The sequence below is a fragment of the Epinephelus lanceolatus genome, chromosome 3, assembly GCF_041903045.1.
Source record: "Epinephelus lanceolatus isolate andai-2023 chromosome 3, ASM4190304v1, whole genome shotgun sequence".
NCBI lineage: Eukaryota > Metazoa > Chordata > Actinopteri > Perciformes > Serranidae > Epinephelus > Epinephelus lanceolatus.
The window spans coordinates 31374140-31397489 of NC_135736.1; the positions used below are offsets into that span (position 1 = coordinate 31374140).

The window sequence follows — 23350 nt, forward strand, 5'->3', positions numbered from 1 at the left end:
AGTTAACAATGACATTTTTATTTAATAAAAAAAAAAAAAAATCAGCCCTGAAAATAAGTGGGAGCCAATGAAAATGAGCTAAAATGGGAGTAATATGTACAGTGTTGCTGTCTCCAAATTTATAGTGGAAAAATTAAGGAGTAAATCTGTCATCAGGGAGCCCAACATTTTTACAGAAGGGATTAGAACAGTTTTTTTTATCATTAACACACAACACACAAGCACAATAAATCAAATATCAGGATAATAAAAGATACTGAGTTTACTCTCTCACACACAACTGAATGAATGAGACACACACAGAGTCCAAACCTGACTCACTATGTGTTATATTAAAAACTCAAGTCATTTAGCACTAAGCACGATTTAAAGCATTCTGGCATCAAACTGTTGAGGGTGTGAATGTGTTTGAGAGGAGGATTGATTACATCAGTAGGAGTAAATCTGCTGGTTTTCTCTGTTGAGTCTAAAAGAGGACCTGTAGTAACACTGAGGCATCTGGACAAAGGTCAGATCGTTGGTTTGCAATCAGTCCCTGATAACGCCGCAAATACATACGCTTTCTAAATTGCAAATTATCAGGGTTGTGTTGAAAGAAACGTGTGTGTGTGTGTGTGTGTGTGTGTGTGTGTTTAACCTACTGATCTTTGTTGTTCTCTCTGTGAATGAGATCTATTTTAAGAGAAAAACAGCAATGCGTCCTGACGGCTCCGCCTTGGTCTAATCAACAGACGACAGTTAGGGAACTGAAAACAGTCAGAGACAACACATGAGCAGCAGAGAGACAAAGCCCTGCTCTGACAAACAAAACTAACCTTTGTTTCATGTGTTTACTATGTTTGTTTTTCCAGTCACTTGTCAGACAGTTTACAGCCACGTCTGTGAAAACATGGATGCTTCACACACATCTTCCCTTCCCAGCACAGAAGATCTATACAATCAGTTTCAAGATGTGCCCAAGATTCGAGTCACGATTTCAGTATCTGACCAAATGTCCCACCTTCTGTTCCCGAGATATGATGTTAAGTAATGCCCAGAAAAGTGTTTCTGCAGAACATTATGATGTCACAGTGAAGCTGACCTTTGACCTTTTGGATATAAAATGTCATCACTTTAAAATTTCGTTTTTATTTTCCTTTTATTTTTCTTTCAGACATTGTGTGACATTTTGTCATAATTGGTGTATGAATTCTTGAGTTATGGCCAAAAACATGTTTTGTAAGGTCACAGTGACCTTTGACCACCAAAATCTAATCAGCTCATTCTTGAGTCCAAGTCGATGTTTGTGCCAAATTTGAGGAAACTCCCTCAAGGCCTTCTTGAAACAATGCGTTCACAAGGATGAGAGAAACAGATGGATGGACAACCTGAAAACATAATGCTTCCAGCTACGGCTGTTGCTGGTGCAGAGACATAAAAACAAGTTTTCTGTGTGTGTGTGTGTGTGTGTGTGTGTAAGGGAAATGGCACATTGTTGTCCGTGGTTAATTAAGGGCTGTTATCACTGTTCTTCTGATCAGTGTTTTTGTCGTGACTAAAGAGATTGTAGCATCCTCTCCACCTCTTCCTCTGGTCATGGCTTCTTGATTCTTCCACCCCCAAAGTGCATGTCCAGGTGGGTGAAAGCTGAACAAGAGACCTTTATCACAGCAGAAATTTTGACATGTGACAGCAGGAAAAACAAAGGTTTCAATAGTAAAAATTAAACAATGGCTGAATTCCATTGAGGTGCTCCAGTGTTTAGGATTTAGTGGCTCCTAGTGGTGAAGCTGCAGACTGCAACCAACCGACACTTATAGTGTGTGACAAGCATGTAGGAAAACAGTGGGATACAAAAGCAAATGGCCTTATCTAACACCAGTGTTTGTTTTGTCCTTTCTAGGAAGGCCCCCGGGAAGTGTGTCGGACTTTGAGACCAAATTATGTAACAACAACTTCCAGGTCAATCATGAAAAAAAGAAAGTTTTTCCCAAAAACTTACATTAGGAAAGAGACGTCAATGGATACATTTTTTTGAGCATCACAACCCTGGTGATATTACTCGTTTCACTATCAGAATGTGATTCATTTGGTCCAATAACCTTTCCAAAGTCTAGACGAGCCACATGATTAATTCATTCTATCCCCATCCAAGTTAACGTGAGGCTAAAATGCAAGTTGGCCACTGGTTGGAGTCTTGCTCGTTCTATGGACCCAGTGATGCAGAAGAGGCTAAAATGCAAGTTGGCCACTGGTTGGAGTCTTGCTCGTTCTATGGACCCAGTGATGCAGAAGATTGGGGTAATTTCACACCTGGGAGGTTGAACCTTTTTGTTTTAATGCGCCACTGAACAACTTTCATAGGAATGAACAGGGGCGTTCAAAGTTCTCTATACATCCATGACTCTGGGCTACTGTAGAACAACATGGTGGACTCAGTGGACGAGACCTGATCAATGTTTGGATATAAAGAGCTCATTCTCTGGTAATGAAATCACGATTCTTAGTTTCGGGTGATTATGTATGAATGAAAACACAGTTACTAATATTATATTCCATTACTGTCAACAGATGCCCCTAAATCCTACACTGTGGACCTTTCAGTCAAAGGTCAAAAACACAGCCAGAAATAAAGTTCCTTGTGTAGGAAAGGTCACTATTATGTTGCCAGAGGTCAACGGATTTAATTTTTTGCTTTGACCTGCAGGAGCTCAACTGAGGATGGTAATATGTATTATAAACAAACACTAGATGGTGCTATTGAGTAATTTTATTTATTATTTTACCAATAACTGACATATTTTGTTGTAAATAAGGTAGTGTATTAACTGTGTATGACTTGTTCTGGGGGCAAACTGTATTTGTCTTTATTTTATTTCAATTTTAAAAAGTATTAACAGTATGTATACGCACACAAAAGTTTACAAAGACCAACATTTATTCAGATATATATTTACAACTTGTCACCATCCAGTTATTTACAAGAATCAGGAGTACACATGAAACCAAAGTTATAATCAGAAGTAAGTAGAAATCACAAGTATGGCACTGAGTAGTAAGAAAAAGTGTGATCAGTCAACAACAATCATATGAAGCTTTTAGTGGAAAAAACAGGATATCTGACCTCACTGCAGATGTTTAAGAGCTCAAAATGCAGGAATGCACTTCTTAAAAAATATCTCTTGTGTAAGGATGTTGAGTTCATCAAGGCTGTAGGAGATCTGACTGCAAAGAAAACGCTCTGTGAAATATACTGCAGGTTAACACCACCTCTACATGGCTGCTGTTACTTTCATGCTGCACAGTTCTATTAAAGGTTGATGTAAATGATATGCTTCCGCTTAATGTCTAGGAAGGAAAAACACAGAAGCTGTATGTCAGTTCTCAAGTTTGCATTTAAAATAATGCTGGTGAGAGACCTTCAAGTAATGTGTGTGTGCAGGCTATAAATTATTTCAATGTTCAGTTATGTGCCACCAACCGAGCGGTACCAGCATGCCATTCATGATGAAGCCTTGGAAATAGCTTGTATCCTAATTTTCCAGTGAAAACTTACAGATCAAAACAGAAAAAAAACAACACAACAAACAAAGGTTCAATTAATTCCATCAAAGAAACACAACAATTAAAAAATAGAGGAAAACTGACTGAATGAACACTGACAGTAAGGTAATGTGCAAGGAACGGCACGACACTCGTAACGTGCTGAAAAACCTGTCAAACAGCTTTGGGAAAATAAAAATCTGACATTATGGAGCACCATCAGGATACAAATTCAGTTTTTAAGGAAAAGTGCCCCCTCCAGTGGCTGCTGCGTGAGTAAAATAACAGTCCGTTATGACAGAAACTGCAACGAGCCTCATCGCTCGTGTGTGAAGATTAAAGTGCTTAAGGCTGAGTTTTGATTTGGATGCCACATCTCCTGCTTTCTTTTAAATGTCACTGCAAAAACTCTTAACAAACTACGACTCTGCAAAGCCCACAACATCAACTGTATCCCCTCATGACATTACATGTTACTATATCCACCTCAGCCCCACGAAACTCTGCTCACAAACTGCATGTGTCTGTATAATATGAGCACAGATAGAAATAAATCTAAAGTTAATTCTCCTTCGCTTTAAGTAGATTCAGTTAAACATTCAACAAAGTGCTAACTGGCCGATTCACTCTTAACTAAGGACTATTTTACAAATATTTTTTGTTTTAAAATACTTAACATTAATGAAATACATTTAGGAGAGCCAATGTCCTACCAGTAGACAATAGGCATGCAGTGCATTTCCAGAATCACTTTGCTCTTTGTACACAACCCCTTACATGCAGTGTTAAAAACTGCAGCTGTGAGACATATAAAACCAAGGCCCTTTCCTGAACGAAGCACTACCTCTGATAATCAAATCTACCAGCTATTCTACAAGTTATAATCCCTTTAGCGCCTCTTTCACAGGCTTACAAACACTCAGAACTGGGACTTCACCATCATAGATGCTTATACTGTAAAGCATTTGTTTCATTTGTACTGTATGGGAGCTACAATACATCTTAGAGGTTGTGCTTCATTCAAAAAACAGGGCCACAAATAACTCTAAAAATAACTCTACATTTACTATTTACATGTGAATGAGACTCTTCGTTTGGGACACATTAGAGGATTAATTTATTTCCCTTCATTGCTGGCGTCCAAACTGCAGAGTCCTGTGGAAAATTAAAAAACACTTAAGACAGTCCACGAAGGGAAAATCCATAGAATCAATCAATATGAATATATGCTGAATCGTTAACAATGGAATCTAATAGTGCTTACCTGGTACATCCTTCTTGCCTTTGGAGATTCTGCGGAGGTCTTAGGTAAACAAGCTGCACAAAAACAAGAGGGAGATTTAAGAACTGTAATAAAACCAAGACATAAAATGCACGACTACACAACAAGACATGCGAGCTGTTCTGTGAGACTGTGGTTAGGTAGAGCAGCTGTGTTTTGAACTACATCAGCCACATGCAAGGTGCAAGGGCACTGATGGAGGCCACAAGACACACATCCGTCTCACAGTGAAACTTGTTCTGAGTGCTACAAAATGTTGCTGCAGTTTTGGGAGAAACACAGTGAACAAACGCAAATGTGAACGTGATCGCATTTGTGGCAGCAGTTGACAGTTTACAATGGTTAAAAAATAGGTATATTAAATATAAAATGTGGTTTATCAATCTTGCATCTTTCTTTTGGGCGTGTTATGTAGTATAATTATTTTAGAAATGTCTTAAATGACTGATATCTTTAAATAAATATTGTTTTGGATAGGAAGTAGCTGGCTTAGGAAACACTATGTGACTGTCTCTGCGGTGTCGGTCAGAACACGGGTGGGCAGGTATGTCAGGAACTCTTATTAAAGGTTACAGAAACAGGTAGGTGTGGTTTTATCTTCAAGGACTCTCACCAAAGAAAAATGCACATAAATCCACTCTAAAAACATATTACTAAGTTCTGGAGAAAGTCAGCCCAACTGTCTTTGAGATCACAAATCAAACTAACTAGGGAGGGTCTTGTGCTCTGTATAATACTATTGATCTGTCCTAATGATGGAGTGCTCCTCAGCCAATCAGGACTTTAAAGTAATAGAACATTAAATTAAGGGAATCCTAACCTGAAACCTGCACCCTGAGCACACATTTGTTCAAACGTTTTTTTTAAAGATTTTGCATACTCCCTGCCATACTCCAAAGTACCCCTATGGATACCCAAACCCTCATTTGAGAAACACAGATTTAAAGATACATTGTGCAGGACTTAATGACATCTGTTGGTGAGGCTGCAGACTCCAACCAACTAAAACTTCTCCCGTGTGCTAAGCGTGTAGGAGAACTACAGTGGCCAGTCTGAAAACACGAGTGGCTCTATCTAGAGCCAGTGTTTGGTTTGTCTGTTCTGGGCTACATAACAACATGGCGGGCTCCCTATGTAGATATAAACAGCTCATTCTAAGGTAACAAAAACACAACGATTCTTAGTTTCAGGTGATTATACACTAATGAAAACATAGCTTTGAGTATTATGTTTCATGTCCGCCAATAGATGTGTCTAAATCCTACAAACTGGACCTTTAAGGCACAGTGACTTTGTGCTAAATGCTGCTATATGCATGCTAACAAGCTCACAATGAAAATCTTAGTTTAGTGCAGGGGTTGGCTGTGGTTCCCTTTGGCTTTGACAAAAGATTATATGGAAATGAATAACAGTTATTATTTGACAGTTTAATTTTCTTTCATCATTGTTGTAGGCCTTAAGTATTCTTACATTTCCAGTGGTATGTATGTGTAGCTTATATGCTGAATAAAAAAAATGCTGTAACATCTCGTCAACTATGTGCATCATACGTCTACGGCCTGGCGCCTAATCGTAAGTCTCCTTTGGGAAGCTAGCTATTGATTCTAAATTCAAAAGAGAAAACATCTCGGAGGAAGATAGACAATTTCATAGTGAGTGGACAGATTTGTTTGCTTTCATCACTAAGGCTGCAGTTAAAGCACCAAATAATCATAAATAGCCCACTGTAGAGTAGCCACTTTGTTGTAAAGCATATCAGTAAATGCTAATTTAGACAAATTAGGAATGGTGACAGGCTGATGTAGATTAAATAGTCTGTGTAGCCGTCACTACGAGACACAAATATGTATTGTATAACATTGTTTGGGGCCAAAAAAAGCTCTAGTAAAGGTTGCTGACGTCTGGTTTAGTGTGTTAGCATGCTAACATTTGCTACACAGCAGTAACAAAGTCAGAAGAGTGGCTAGAATGTTATAAATTAGCAGGTGATAAACTAACATATTCAGTGCTGGACCTACCACATTCGGCGCCCTAGGCAAGAGTCCCCTGGCACCCTAGACAGCTGCCTATGTGGCCTTTAGAAAGATCCACCACTGGACATTTCATTCAAAACCACAAATGTCAACCTCATACTCTAGAGCAGTGTCTCTCAAACTTTCTATGTCATGGCCCCTTTCAGAAGCTGTAAAAAAGCATGTCCCTTCACCCCACAATTCTTTTTTTTATCATTCGTTTACAATAATTGGGTAAACAGGACCCATTTTGATTTTTAGTGAAGTAAAGGTCATCATGATAGCATCAATAAATTCTTTGTTTATTTTCCCTACATAAATCACATTCATTCAATTTTGTGTCACTCCATTCTTTTCCCCTGGTCATCTATGACCCAGCTGCAGTGGCTCTGTGCCCCCACAGGGGGGGCGCGTGAACCACTGCCCTCCAGCAAAAGTCAGGAAACATTAATGTTGGGACCAAATTTCTGCTAATCCATCCAACAGCTGTGGATATTTCACTCTGGCAAAAAATGTTAAAGCTCCTGCATCTATGGAGCTAAAGCAATTAATTAAAATATTTATCAATGTCACACTACTAAATTGTTGTCCCCAGCCTGAATAAACTTGTGCATGAATGAACAAACTGTTGCCACCTACCAACTCTCTCTCACAGCTTCAATGTCGCTCACGAGATTCTGCGCTAAACAGATGCCAAAAATCTGCAACAAAACACAATATTGTAGATTAGGTGAATCAAAGTTTGACAGAGATCAGGTAATAAACTCAACTGCTCACAGCTTTCCTCACCTGTAGTAATGCAATCCCAATAAAGATGCCTGCCACCACCGTCAGGTTGTCTTGAAGCCACTTCTCAAACTGAGGAACGCATCCTTTGATATAGATGAATGTCCGCTGCTCAGAGTCCTGACAGAACAAATAAAACATCACAAATCTGTGTAATAGCCTGACAGGAAAGTGAAGATGAAATATGTTGGTTTTTGTTTATCCTTTAAAAAGTTTTGAATCTTAGTGGCTGCTGGCGATGATGTTGGGATTTAATATGCTTTGTGGGAAACAACAGTTATTTTTAATGATAGCACATGATTCTGATTTCATCCTGTGGTCCCCTCAAAACCCCTTTACAATAAAATCCCTGCGGACTAATGTTGCCTGGTTGTTAACACACACTCAGCCGCTTGTTTTTCTATTCTGACTCTTGTAAAAAAAAAAAAAAAAAAGTTCATTCTGGCTTTTTCCTCACATTTAAAGTCAAGAAAACAAACACAGCCTTTTCCTTACATTATGCTACCATGGAGAAAGGCCAAAGCTAATGATGGGGGAGGGGGTTCAATACCCAGTGCATTGCTGCAGCATGAGTAATACCACACGGCCCAAAGTGCTGATGGGGAGCCAGCTGCTGTATTCTGAAGACTGTGGAGTTTGGAAACACACTGAAAGAGGAATATTGTGCCCAGGGTGGAGTAACTGATGACCTCATGCAGTCAAATAAACCTGCCAGAGGCAAAATGAGCAAGAGCAGTTTCTAATCTTCAAAGTTTTATAGCTCCGGCTTAGTTTTAGATGAGGGTCTCACTCTGTGTTATGAATGTACGGTTCTGTTAAGTCACTCACCGTTTTGGCTCGGATGTCGTAGCCACACTGAGTGTTGATGACGTCCTCCTGTAATGAAAACATGGGTCATGCTTACACATTTTTAAAAGGTAGAGTCAAAGACATGCATGTATACTGTAACATTCTGGGAGGATGTAAAAACAGTAAAGATGTTTGTTTTCAGCCTAGACTTCATTTTAATATTTGCCACTCAGATGAACATACTGCACCAACACTGCTGTCCAGTGCATTACTGGAGAGCTCCCAGAAAACTATACCTACGCAGACCAAGCTGTAGACATTAAACTCAAGTTTTGGATTTGAGTCACATTTAGGTCACAAAAAATTGTACTTTAGATTTGACTGCTGTGAGATTTGATTCCTGTTTCCATCCATCCATCCATCCATCCATCCATCTTCTAACCGCTTCATCCTCTTGAGGGTCGCAGGGGGGTTGGAGCCTATCCCAGCTGACACTGGGCGAGAGGCAGGGTACACCCTGGACAGGTCGCCAGGCTATCGCAGGGCTGACACATAGAGACAGACAACCATTCACACTCACATTCACACCTGCAGACAATTTAGAGTCACCAATTAACCTAGTCCCCAATCTGCATGTCTTTGGACTGTGGGAGGAAGCCGGGGTGCCCGGAGAGAACCCACGCTGACACGGGGAGAACATGCAAACTCCGTACAGAAGGGCTCCCACACCCGGGATCGAACTGGGAACCCTCTTGCTGTGAGGCAACAGTGCTAACCACCATTATTTGTAAACAGTATGTTAGTAAGTAAGATGGCCTTTTCTAAAACTGGGCTGTCTATGCAGTAAAAACATGCAAATATTTCTGAAATTGGTGCTATATGACCAGAAAAACAGAGGAAAAGGGTTGTGGCATTCGCTTTTGCTCAAGAGGCAATAAAAACAGAATGAACTGCGCCGTACCGGACCATTAAACGCTCCCACTGGTGGGTGACGTGATGTGAGTTTAGCAGTTTTGACACAGGAAACAATATGGCCACCATTAGTTTTACCATTTGATCTCGGTTTTCAGCCTTAATTTTAACAATACAGGAAACATTATGGCACCCACTTCTTGTTCACAGCAGTGCCTAATTTTACGGTTTGATCAGAGTTTAGTCTGAGTTTGAGAGAGAGACACACAGAGACAGAGAGAGAAAGAGGGAGAGGAAGCTTCTCTATTCTTTGCGTTGGCTGTGGGGGCATACAAAAATGTGGTGGTACAATCTGTAGTTTAAGCCACAGCTCAGTCCTTCAGGATGTGTACCAGCCTCTAAAGCCAATTTCTGTAGCGACTAAACAGTGAAATTACAACCTCTGGGTCCATGCCATGACGCTACTGAGGCCCAAAAAACCTTTTCCCATAGACTTAACATTGTGCACGAGACATCTGCGAATCATAGATAACACAAGGTCTGATAAAATTTCAAAAGTCTAGTTGAGCCGCATGATTAAATCATTTTACCACCATTCAAGTTAGTGGAGGGCTAAACCGAAAGTTAGCTTGCACAAGTCTCTAGTGTGCTTACTCTGTGGGCCCAATAATGTGGAAGATCTGGGTAAATTTACACCAGAGAAGTCAGACTCTTTTGGCATCATGCACCACTAAGGAACTTTCACAGGAATGAACAGGGCTCCACCTTCAACACTGCGTCAAGTTCTCTTTATACATCCGTGCCAAAGCCCACAAATTACAAAACGCATCATGCAGTGGATTTTTACTGGCTTTTTTGAGCTGAGAAATGAGCAGGGACATCTTGGCACTGGCAAGCAGTTTACTGTAGTCCATTTAAACCTACTACCTACATTGTTGTGATACAAAGCTGGTTGGAAATTTGCAAAGAACCCCTTAAGTTTAAGAGGAGGACAATATAGTTGGTTTTGGTCTTTTTCTGTACCTTATTCTTTAAATTCTGTCATTTTAATTTTAATGTGAAAACCTGTGACTTGGACTTGCTTCAAAAGACATAAAAAACACCTTTGCACAGTAACTTGAAAGTGCTTTCATTCTGAATCATGTGTTAATCTCCAAACTACATTCAGGCTAATTATGGAGTGTTGCTCTCAAAGACGATGACCTTGGTGGAACAGTATTGCTGTGGGTCAGCAAATAGAGAAGACTCTTGTGCAACTTTCATTATTACAGTGAAGCACGGCTGTTTTGCTGAAGCACTGTCACTCGTCTGCACAGACAGCAGCAGTTCGAGCATTTTTCTGCCAAAAAACAAGCCTTGGTCGAGATAACCCCTCCCAGTCGCCTTTAGACTTTGCTGTGCTGGCAGAGCCTGAGAGGACTAAACACTGAAGCTTCGACGTCCTGTTGGAAACCAGCCATGACAGTCGACCGCGTCAGCCAGCCTTCTGGAGGACGCAGATAACCAAGCAATGTGTCACAGGGAGGACCCTCACTATTTCCCCTTAAACTAAAGGTTTCAACATGTTAGAAAACGACACACTCAATTTGTTCAAAGACTCAAAAACACCAAATTACACCCAGGCTTGTTATGTTTTACCGTAACTGGGAATAAATTGGCTGTGCATTAGAAAAACCCAGAGTGCGGTGAGTTTTTTGCGGTGACATACCGCTGGATCTTTGGTGCAGCAGGAAAAGGGCACTCCACATTTCTCACGACTCGGGTTGGAATCAGTGCAGTTGAAGTAGATGTTTAAATTCCAGTCATCCGCTCCGAAAGCTCCACAACACTCCCACTACAAGGTTAAAAACACACACAAAAAGAACTCCTATATGTCAACACATAGTCCCACAGAAATGGTAAAAACAACACTGAGCTGAAGTGAAGAAACCTAGCGCTCACATATTCCTGGGTGAAGTCTATCAGGTTCTGCAGATCAATGTCGTCTCTGTAAGCCCGAATGTTGTTGTTAATGAAAAAATTGAGCTGGTCCTTGATCCAGTCTTTGAAGACAAAGGCCAGGACTCCTGCAGTCAGCTCCAGGAAGAAGATGATACCCAGGAACACGGAGAACTGAAACACATTTAGCAAACATTATCATGAGACCACCAAGACTGGAAAAATCTTTGAGGGGAAAGATTTTCTTATTTCTTCACAATGTGTTTGATGAGGCGACGTACAAATTTCAGCAAGAAAGAGTTTTCCCGCAGCGCTCCGATGCACCCAGCAAATCCAAGGATGAACATCACACCGCCCACCACCAAGAAGAGCCAGACGGGGTCAAAGCCCCCCAGGTCTGTGATGGACGAGATGTTGGAGAGGACACCCTGGAGAAACAGAGTCAGGGGTTAGCTTGTAGTATACACTCTCACAAGGTCCCAACTTCATAAATGTGATGAGCTCAGTGGACTGACAGAAAATTAATTGCCAACTAGTTTGATAATCACTTAAAGGAATAGTCTGACATTTAGGGGAATAAGCTTATTCACATTGTTGCCGGGAATCAGATGAGAAGATCGATACTAACTTCTGTACGATTAATATGGAGGTGGAGCCAGCTTAGTTTAGCATAAAGACTGAAATCAGGGGAAATTTCTAGTCTGCCTCAGTCCAAAGGCAACAACATCCATACGAATAATGAAGTGTAAAAATTACACATTGTGGTGTTTTGGAGGTTATGAGCTGGATAGGGGAGGCAGGCGTTGGTTGGCACACAGCTACTTTGTGTTTTTTTGAAGGTCACAGAATTAAAAATTGTAACATAAATATGTTTGCCTTCTTCACCTGCGCTCATCTACTGGGTTAAAACATCAGAAAGTCACTAACTGTTTTGGTGAGTGTGACACTTCAGTTTTATAGAATCAAAAGCAGAAAGTGGTCTGTGGACTAAATGTATTATAAAACGGTGTTAGAAAGAGATATTGGAAAAGTGTAAGGGTACTTTCACACCTAATCTGTTTGGCTCGGTTAAAACAAACTCAGGCCCATTTGCGCGATTGGTACGGTTCCTTTGGGCTGGTGTGAAAGCTGTCAATTGAACCCTGGTGTGGGACTAAACAACCAAACAGAGACCACTCGAAAAGGTGGGTCTTGGCCCGCTTCCAAACAGATGTGGTGCAGTTTGTTTGTGGTGTCAAAGAAAATGAACTAACCACAGGATTCTATGATAGCAGATATGTGTTTTTTCCCTCTGGTGTGGACCAAATGAACTAAACCTCAAGTGTGATTGTAGCTTGTTAACTTAATTTCATCACAAAGTTGGACCCAATGTGAACAGTTTAACGAACCCCGAATCATCCAATATTTGCATAAATGTCCAAATCTGATTCGGCTGACACAATTCTGACTCTAGTACAGCCCTACATTAAACATATTTATTTATAGCTGAGACCTTAACCATACTTTTGATGCTGGTTGGAACACTCTAACATAGTTTATGCCAGAGAAATACGACAGCGAATGAAAAGTGTGCCAACCAAGCCCAGTCTCCCCCATTTCTCGGCATACGTAGTGACTCACTTATCCATAAAACAGCAAATTTTTGTTTTTACACATCAGTTTGTGTTCAGATTAAAATAAAGAGGTGTAATGTGTTAATGTGTGTACTTTAGAGCAGTGGTTCCCAACTGGTCCAGCCACACGGTCCAGATTTCTCCAGAGTTATTAGTTCAAGGTCAACGAAGTTTAATATATTCAGCATCATATTTGCATTTGGCCATGTTGTTGAGCTAGTTTGCTGTCTCTGTCAAGCAGCTGTACGTTAGTCACTCACTCTACAGCAGGAAATGGCACTTCATAATAAAAGTGCTGTGCTGGACATTCACTGTACTCTAAAATAATGTGTTTCTTACAAACATGACATGTTCGTGAGCCACTTGCGGTCCATTCAGAATGGACCCATGACCCACTCTTGGACCACAACCCACCAGTTGGGAACCATAGCTTTAGACGTGCTGGTTGGTGGATTTTGTTACCTTTGGACAGAGCCAAGCTAGCTGTTTCCCCCTGATTCCATTGTGCTACCCTAAGCTAAAAGACTGCTGATTCTACTTGACACACAGGCATGTGAGAGGCGTCAATCTTCTCATCTGACTCTTCACAAGGAAAAATATTAGCCTGTTTTCCAAAATAGTACACAATGACTTTAATCATAAGTAATTTATTTCAATTATACCAAATATTCTCCTGTTCCAACTTTTGCACACGTGACAATTTGCACTTTTCTCTGTTTTATATCATTGTAAACAGAATCTTTTTGGGGTTTTAGACTGTTGGTCAAACAAAAGACGACATAACTGTGATTAAAATTTGTATTGACCAAACAATTATTCGAGTCATCAAGACAATAAGCATCAGATTAATAAATAATAAAAACAATTGTTAGCTGCAGCTACATGTGAATAATGAAGCACTGATCTAAGACATGATCTTGATCTTTAAAGGTTCCTCAGTGAAAGTCAAGACACATTTAAAGTCACTGGACTCTGTCCGTCCCCCTTTTACACCCCAGTGCTGAGTCTACACAATGAATGAATCTGTGAAATGCATCAGATCCTTTCCTCTGTCCATTGTTCAGAGGGCCGTCCCACCGGAAAGCATGACATTCCTTTCTGATTCAGTAAAGCCACTGCTGTTGTATCACACAGTCAGATGGGTGTAAACGACAGGAGGTGAATGTAATTGATCCGCTAAAAATATGTATCATCTGCAGGTGTCCATGAGTGAAAAGATTCACACAGTGAATTGATTCAGGTTATAGTTACACACACACATAAGCATTAAAATCACCTTTTCGCTCCATGCCCACAACCCAATGCCGAGGAAGGCCACTCCGAGGAACTATGAGACAGACAAAGAAGAAAGAGACAAGAGAGCAGGATTATTTTTGCTGTGACTGCACCATGTAGTCACCACACACACAGCGGAGGCACAGGAGAGAAACCACTGAGAGATTTTTCCTGGCAGTGATCCATTAACTAAATATTTCTCATGTAAGTCTGCAGTATCAGCAGGAGACTCCCACATGAGAAAGCATCTTCTAACAGCCTGAACGCATTATGACTGCACACGTTTCCACCTACGGAGTAAAAGTTCAAAGCCACATTTCAGGAACTTGAGGTCATGAATCAAGGCATTAATAACATTGGAAATAACTGTAACCCCTAATATTTTACTGTGTGTTTGTATCTCTTGGTTAAGTTGTAAAATGTATCATGATGACGCTGACTTTGTGGCTCTTATTGATCCAAAACTCTTGGATGTTGGAACATATTCACATGACAATGCTCTTTTAGCAACTGAACAACCTCCATCTGCTGAAGACAACCATGAGATCTGGTTAAAAGCTCTTGAACTTGGACATCAATCATTTGATTTGGTCTTAAAATGTACTTCCATATAAGATTAATAGCAATTTATAACCATAATAAAAATCCACTAGACCCTCTTAGACATCCTAAACAGCTACTAAAGCTAAATTAACAAATAACGCTGCTCTTCAAAGAGCTGCTCTGAACTCAGGACATTTTATTTACAGACTGGATCCCAGTTTAGGATCCCCCCCTCCATAAATAGACACAAAGCATTTCACAAATGAACATGTCAAGTGATGATTTGTGGAACAGTTGCAGAGGAAGAAGGAGGAACAGATGCTTTTGACACAGCCAACTTCCTCTGATGATATATGAACAGTGAAGGGATCAGAGAGGTCGCTGACTGCAGCCTGAGATCCTGCGGGGCCTGACAGGTGGCCTTCCTCTTCATCACTCTGAGGTCTGCGAGGGGCCAGGAACATATTGGCTCCACTTATGGTGCAACTTTTAAAAAAGGAATAGGCGACATGACGACATGTACTGCGAGACAATATAAATCTGTTAAATGTCAAACATTTTTTATACTGTGACAGGTCTCCTTTTGATGTTGTGGGGCATTTACCAGGGTCCTGACCTCCCAGTCCATCCACTCCGGTGATTCTGTCTGATATTAGGGAAGCTGGGCACATGAGTCAGTGGGCCTTTTTCCACAGAAGTCATCTTGACATTGCAAACAATGGACAGAACTGCTGTTTGGCAATATTGGATTTACATGATTCGTGATTTTTACATCAAAATGTGAAATGTCAGGTATTTAATTTACTGCTGACAGTGCCATCTGGTTATCTCATCCATTCACAATTTTTCAATTGATATTTGTTGTATCACGACACATAGATGCAACAATTAGCTGATTCAGTTATTCAATGGACAGAAAATTAACCAGCAACAGTTGTGATACTTGATTAACCATTGCAATCAATTATGAAGCAAAAGTGCAAAACATTTTCTGGTTTAATCTTCTCAAATGTGATGATTTAACGCTTTTCTTTTAGCCCTATCATTGTAAATTGAACATCTCTGATTGCATGTTAAACCAAAAAAATTTAATTTTGGCTATTTTCTGATGTTAAGACATGACAATTAATTAAGAAAATAATTAATAGATTTATCAATAATGCATAAAATAATGATGTTTAGCTGTGATCTAATAGGAGTGGGAATCACAATGCAACATTACTGCAATTTTAAACATTTTCCATAGTATAGCAGTGACATATATTGTGATTTATTACCTTTTTTCAACTGCAAATTATGTCACCAAAGAAACACTTTGTGAAAATCAGTTTTAATCTAATAAGACAAAGTGTTTATCTCTGCCTGGTTATCTCACTTCACTCATTTTTACTGCAGCAAAATGTGTCTGAGCAGAAAAAGCAATTGATTTTTATTGTTCTTGGCTTTTAATTTGTATTTGCAGTATTAATAATTTATATGATTAAAAATCAATGCTTGGCGTCCATGTATCATCACGACTCTATGCTGTATTGACCCCCCCCCCCCCCCCCACATCTACACATTATTTAAGGAGATAAAGAGATTAATGTTTAGTCTATAAAACATCAGAATATGGTAGAAAATGCTCATCAGAATTTCCCCAAACCCCCAAGTTATTGTTATTATCATTTTAATTTCACATTCATTCACTATAATGTGAGATCTGGGAAAGCAGTGAATTCTCATCAGATGTCTGGCGTTTTTAATCAACTAATCAATTCCAGTTTTCTGTCAATTGATTAAACAATTAAACATCTCCAACCCCACCTTTCAGATTTAGTATTAATGAATGACATTAGTAAAGCCTACCCTTAATCACAGGTGTCACAGTGGGGGAAAAGTGGGACTGATTACCCAGAGCCCTAATGAAAGGGGGGTCTTGAAAAGCCTGTAAGGAAACATTTGGTATTTTTGCTTTTTTTTTCTCTAAGTAATTAGTGGCATAACTAAATTGAATGGCTTGAATACATTGGCTGAAAGACTGAACTTTGTACTGAAAAATAATGGAGGCTCTCTGAGGCCCGTCTCCCCCTTAGAGGTGCAAAATAGTTTCGTCCACCCCTGCACTATTCCTCTCTTAACTAGAGCTAAGTGATGTTATGCTGCTGGAGTAACAGTGTACACTGTCATGACTTTTTCCTAAAAAGGGGGAAATTGTGGTTCCAGTAAAAGAGAGACAAAGAAAAAAGGGAAAGAAAGCAAACTGACTTTGCAAAAAAATAAAAAACAAAAATAAAATCACAACAGATGATCAAGAGAGGAAGGGCGGGGGGCCCTCAGAGACTGCTTATGCATAGGGCCAAGAATCTGGTGCTATGCCCCTATCCCTAATCAGCCCTTTAAAAAGTATGCCTCATCCTACTTCTTTGTTTCAGAATAAAAGAAAAAAAGCAGTGGAGGCTCTCTGAGGCCAATCTCCCCATTTAAGGCACAAAATGGTTTAGTCCGCCCCTGCTATTCCTCTCCAAACGCAGCTAGAGCCAAGTGATGCTCGTTATGCTGCTGGGGCTCCAACGCACACTGTTGTGTCTTCACCCTTAAAGAGGGGAAACTGAGGTTCGAAAAATAAAAGAAAGAAAGGGAACTAAAGGAAATAAAGCAAACTGACTTTGTAAAAAAATATTTCATAGGGTGTATGAAAGAGACATGGCTCAAGAGAGGAAGGGTGGGGGCCCACAGTGCTTATGCATTGGGCCCAGACTTTGGTGCAACGCCCCTGTCCCTAATAACCCTTTAAAAAACATGCCATATCATATTTCTTTGTTCCATAATAAAAAAAACAGTGGAGGCTCTCCTAGGTCCCTCTCCACCCTTAGAGTTGCAAAATGGTTTAGTCCGGCCCGTACTATGCGTCTCTAAATCCAGCTTGAACCAAGTGATGCTCATTGTACTGCTGAAAAAGGGAAAATTGTCAAAGATCCTTGAGAAAGTAGTCGCAGACCAGCTGTGTGATTTTCTCCAGGATAATAATTTATTTGAGGAATTTCAGTCAGGATTTAGAGTGCATCATAGCACTGAGACAGCTCTAGTTAAAATTACAAATGACCTTCTGATTGCTTCAGACAAAGGACTCGTCTCTGTTCTTGTTTTATTAGATCTTAGTGCGGCGTTTGACACAATTGACCATCAAATTCTACTGCAGAGACTGGATCACTTAATTGGCCTAAAAGGTTCAGCACTAAGCTGGTTTAAATCTTATTTATCTGATCGTTTTCAATTTGTTGACGTTCGTAATGAATCATCCTTACGTACCAAAGTTTGTTTTGGAGTTCCGCAAGGTTCTGTGCTCGGACCAATCCTATTTACTCTATATATGCTTCCTTTAGGTAACATCATTAGAAATCACTCTATAAATTTCCATTGTTATGCGGATGATACACAGTTGTATTTATCGATGAAGCCAGAAGAAAGTAATCAATTAACTAAACTCCATAACTGCCTTAAAGACATAAAAAATTGGATGAGCACCAATTTCCTGATGTTAAATTCAGACAAAACTGAAGTTATTGTTCTTGGCCCCAAACAACTCAGAGACTCTTTATCTGATGACATAGTTTCTCCAGATGGCATTGCTCTGGCCTCTAGCACTACCGTAAGAAACCTCGGAGTAATATTTGATCAAGATTTGTCTTTTAATTCTCATTTAAAGCAAACCTCACGGACTGCATTTTTTCATCTGCGTAATATTGCGAAAATTAGGCCTAACTCTCTATTATCAGGTAGCTCTAGTAAGTCCTTAAAAACTCTCCAGCTAATTCAGAATGCAGCAGCTCGTGTACTAACAGGAACTAAGAAACGAGATCATATTTCTCCTGTTTTAGCTTCTCTGCACTGGCTCCCTGTAAAATCCAGAATTGAATTTAAAATCCTACTGTTAACTTATAAAGCTCTAAATGGTCAAGCTCCGTCATATCTTAGAGAGCTCATAGTGCCATATTATCCCACCAGAACACTGCGCTCTGAGAACGCAGGGTTACTCGTGGTCCCTAAAGTCTCCAAAAGCAGATCAGGAGCCAGAGCCTTCAGCTATCAGGCTCCTCTCCTGTGGAATCATCTTCCTGTTACGGTCCGGGAGGCAGACACCGTCTCCACATTTAAGACTAGACTTAAGACTTTCCTCTATGATAAAGCTTATAGTTAGGGCTGGCTCAGGCTTGCCCTGTACCAGCCCCTAGTTAGGCTGACTTAGGCCTAGTCTGCTGGAGGACCCCCTATAATACACCGGGCTCCCTCTCTCTCTCTCTCTCTCTCTCTCTCTCTCTCTCTCTCTCACTCTCATCCTATTACTGCATCTTGCTAACTCGGCCATTCTGGATGTCACTAACTCGGCTTCTTCTCCGGAGCCTTTGTGCTCCACTGTCTCTCAGAATAACTCATACTGCAGCGGTGCCTGGACAGTGTGACGTGTGTGGTTGTGCTGCTGCCGTGGTCCTGCCAGATGCCTCCTGCTGCTGCTGCCATCATTAGTCATTAGTCATACTTCTACTGTTATTATACACATATGACTATTGTCACACAAGTATACTGTCAGATATTAATACATACTTTCAACATATTGTATCACAGTAGCCAGAACTATAACTATAATATTATTACTTTCATTAATGTTGTTGTAAGCTACTGTCATTACCTGCATCTCTCTCTCTCTCTCTCTCTCTCTCTCTCTCTGTCTCATTGTGTCATATGGATTACTGTTAATTTATTATGCTGATCTGTTCTGTACGACATCTATTGCACGTCTGTCCGTCCTGGAAGAGGGATCCCTCCTCAGTTGCTCTTCCTGAGGTTTCTACCGTTTTTTTTTCCCCGTTAAAGGGTTTTTTTTTGGGGAGTTTTTCCTTATCCGCTGTGAGGGTCTTAAGGACAGAGGGATGTCGTATGCTGTAAAGCCCTGTGAGGCAAATTGTGATTTGTGATATTGAGCTTTATAAATAAAATTGAAATTGAATTGAATTGAAAATTGGGGTTCCAAAAAAGAAAAGAAAAGAAAGAAAGGGAACTAGCTTTATAAATATATATATTTCAAAAGGTGTGTGAAAGTGACATGGATCAAGACAGGAAGGCGGGGGGCCCACCAAAACTGCTTGTCTATAGGGCCCTAGTCTCGCTCACCAGACCTTTCTCAAGAAAAGAAAGGTCTGGCTGGGCCGACTCTCACTTTGAGATTGGAGAAAAAAACACCCCGGCTGCTTGTACTTCTTTCAACCAATCACAGTCGTTCTGGGCGGTGCCACAGCAACGGCGCGCTTGCAAAAATATTGCCGGGGGGAAACAGGTTTTGGTGTAACACGCCCACAAAAATATCACCTACAGGACGTGAACCATGGCAGAAAAATGGCTACATCCCCGCAAGATCAAACACCGCAAAAGTTAGTAAAGGACGTGTTGAAAACTGCTACACAACCGGAGGTGGTAGGGCGGGACTTCAGCGGGTGGCTCGTTCCGCCCAATGAGAGGCTGATCTCTGCAGTGAACTTCCGCCTGCTCAGACTAATAGGGCCCAGACTTTGGTGCTCCACCCCTGTCTCTGAGAACCCTTTAAAAAACATGCTTTATCCTCCTTCTTTGTTTCAGAATAAATAAAAAAATAGTGTAGGCTCTCTGAGGCCAATCTCCCCCTTTTAAGGCGCAAAATGGTTTAGTCCGCCCCTGCGCTACTCGTCTCTAAATGCAGCTAGAGCCAAGTGATGCTCATTATGCTGTTGAAAAAAGGGGAAATTGGGGTTCCAAAAAAGAAAAGAAAAAAAGGGAACTAGCTTTATAAATATATATATTTATTTCAAAAGGTGCATGAAAGTGACATGGATCCAGAGAGGTAGGCGGGGGGCCCACCAAAACTCTTTATACATAGAGCCCGGACTCTGGTGCTACGCCCCTGTCCCTGATAACCCTTTACAAACAGGCCTTAACCTACTTCTTTGTCTCAAAAATATCACACGACCTGTTAAAAATAGTAACTGGAGGCCCAAAGTGGGACGCCCGGAGGTCCTTAATGGGGTTACTGGTGTGTGTTAAGCCCAGGAGGTGTTCGCTTTCCCTGATTTCACTCAGCACATGATGATAAGGGACAAAGACACAGCTGCCACTGACACTACCATCAAATGTCCTCGCATGTAAACAGAGTTATGGCATTAACAGTGAGGAAAGCCCCTCACCAGAGCTCCCTCACACTGATGCTGTCTACACAAAAACAAAAGCTGTCAGCGCGAGCAAGTGCGCGCTGGAGCAGCGGGTTGATTGCAGGGGATGAAATCATCCGTGTCTCCTAAATGAAAAACCAACGGGAGGAAAGCAAAACGGCTCTCAGCGGAATTACGAGCCAAAGCTGTTGTTGATGGAGAACAAAAACATGCCATGTCAGTGTGTGTTAAGCTGAGGACGCAGGGCCTGAAGTCCTAACACAGCAAACAGACGGGACTTACCCAGAATATGATGTTGAATCCGAAGATGAAATACTTGATGCAGCAGCTCACTTCATGAGCCTTGAAATGCTTTCCTGACATCATCTTGGGATGGATGTTTGTGTTCAACGCCGCCCGCAGAGGGAAATGATCACATCTATGGTCCTCTTATGTTTGACAGCCTGGTTGTGGAAACACCTTTTTTTATTTGTTAAGGCTCGACAAACGCGCCGTCAATTCTCTCAGCGCCTGATAATAAACATTCTCCTGGATATCCGCGGACAAAAGGCGCAGGTGGAGCCGCAGATCTGCCGCTGTGTCCGCAAACACCGCACTTTATTCCCGGTACGGATCTCCAAAGGTATAACGGAGAAATAAATCCATTGAAGTCAACCAGATTAAAACCGATGGTCTTCTATCTGACCCATAATCTAGACATGGCTGTTATGTGATAGGCACCGGTGAGAGCCAATGAGAGTCTTCAGTGGTCAGAGGGGGCGGGACTTCCTCCAGCAGAGGGCGTCACTGCCCCCGTATGACCGTGAGTTATAGTGTGCCATGATATTTAATCACTTAGAGTATAATTTATTCATCGCTGACTAATTTATTTGGCTTATAATAGGAAACTCGACTATAAAATTAGAGCTTATTAGACCTGTTGGGCTACGGGGACCCGGTGTGGCCAATATTAAATAAATCAAGTTGACATAATGGAATAAATAATCAGATGTAAACATGTAAAACAATAATTAAAAGGAATCCTGATATTTAATCCTGCCTCTTTTCATTATAGCAGACTTTATTTTGGCTGATTTTATTTTTTTGTTTTAAAATGTCTTTTGTGTCTTTGTGTCTCAAATCACCACCACCTTTAAATTAATTTTTCAAATCAGTTAATTCATGTTTTAAATTATCTTTAAATGTCCTTATATATTGGATTGTCTTGTCTGTTTATGTTCATTCTGTCTATTTTCATGTGTGCTTACAATGCCCTTTCTGTACTGCACTTAATGCTGCATTTCTTGTACAAAAGTTGCTATATAAATGCAGTTTATTTTTCTTAAAAACACTTTTATTTCATAAAGGGATATAAAATAATAAAGTACAAAAAAAAGAATGAAAATAATAACATAGAAAATAAGAATGAAAAATGGAAAAAAATTAAATAAAAAAACAACTTCTGGTTGCCTGTAGACTAAAAAAAGATCTGCAATAATAACTTGTAAAAAAAAAAAATAAGCAGGATAAAAACACAAAGTTAAAGTAAAAATATATCTAGGCTATTTCACATTTTTTGTCTGTATTAAATCATATCATTTTATAATGTTGTAGGTATGTATATAATATTGATTGTAGAAAACAAGGGTCGCTCACTCTGGTTCCACATCGCATTTCTTTTATTTTGATGATGTTTCAGTCTTTGGGTCTTCTTCAAGATCAGCAAAATCAAGTCTGCTGCCAGAGATCAGCACCTCATTATAATTCTTAGTTTCCTTTTATATCTTAAATTTATATAGGCCTAATATTGAACATTTTTAATGACAAAATAAGTCTGCCCAAAGAGATGGAAATGTGGCACAGACATTACATATCTAATTCGTGGTGCTCAGCAGTGACTATACAGTGGTGGAAAAAAGTTTTCGGACACCCTTAAAATTTTACACAATCTCAAATATTATCATGAAATATTTGTGGAAAAATCTTTTTTGTGTTTCAAAAGGTGTGGCTGCATTAGACAGATATAAACAAATACAAATTATATTTTTTTGTTTATTGTTTACAAGAAAAACTAACAAAACTAAATTCTTGACAGTTTCAATATGTCAGTTCTCAACATTGTCGGTATCAAAGTCAACAAATAACAGAGAACGTGTTCAAAACTGAACAAAAAATAAATAAACCATCACATCATCAAATTAATATTCAGTAGTCCTGCCATTGGCACGTAGTAGAGCTCTAATCCTGGCTGGCATGTTCCCCACGAGCCTTTCACACTGTTGAGGGGTAATCTTGTCCCATTCTTCTTGAATTACTGCTTTTAATTCTTCTAAATTCTTTGGTTTATGCTTTGAAACAGACCTTTTGATAATCCACCACAGATTTTCAATGGGGCTCATGTCTGGGGATTGAGCTGGCCACTCTAAGACCTGGATACTGTGCTCCTGCAGCCAAGTTCTACTGGCCTTGGATGTGTGGGAAGGGGCATTATCTTGTTGAAACATCCAGTTTTTACCTCGA

General features: G+C 40.2%; 1 protein-coding gene across 1 annotated transcript; it reads right to left on the reverse strand.

Annotated features, from left to right (window-relative positions):
* Positions 1-2899: 2899 nt before the first annotated feature.
* Positions 2900-21565, reverse strand: LOC117255564 (tetraspanin-5). The gene is made up of 10 exons (XM_033624597.2): positions 21134-21565; positions 14131-14181; positions 11523-11669; positions 11245-11415; positions 11012-11137; positions 8431-8478; positions 7606-7722; positions 7456-7517; positions 4787-4839; positions 2900-4677 (listed from the first exon to the last, which is right to left on the reverse strand). The coding sequence occupies exons 1-9, from the start codon at positions 21215-21217 to the stop codon at positions 4827-4829; spliced, it is 819 nt and encodes a 272-aa protein (XP_033480488.1). The 5' UTR covers positions 21218-21565; the 3' UTR covers positions 2900-4677; positions 4787-4826.
* Between the last annotated feature and the right edge of the window lie 1785 nt (positions 21566-23350).

Bases quoted from the DNA above. Each gene is read 5' to 3' on its own strand.
- LOC117255564 (XM_033624597.2), bottom strand. From the start codon at position 21,217: ATGATGTCAGGAAAGCATTTCAAGGCTCATGAAGTGAGCTGCTGCATC. The intron at 14,182-21,133 runs GTAAGTCCCGTC...TCTGTCTCATAG, and splicing joins GATTCAACATCATATTCTGG to TTCCTCGGAGTGGCCTTCCT. The intron at 11,670-14,130 runs GTGATTTTAATG...CTGTTTCTCCAG, and splicing joins TGTGGGCATGGAGCGAAAAG to GGTGTCCTCTCCAACATCTC.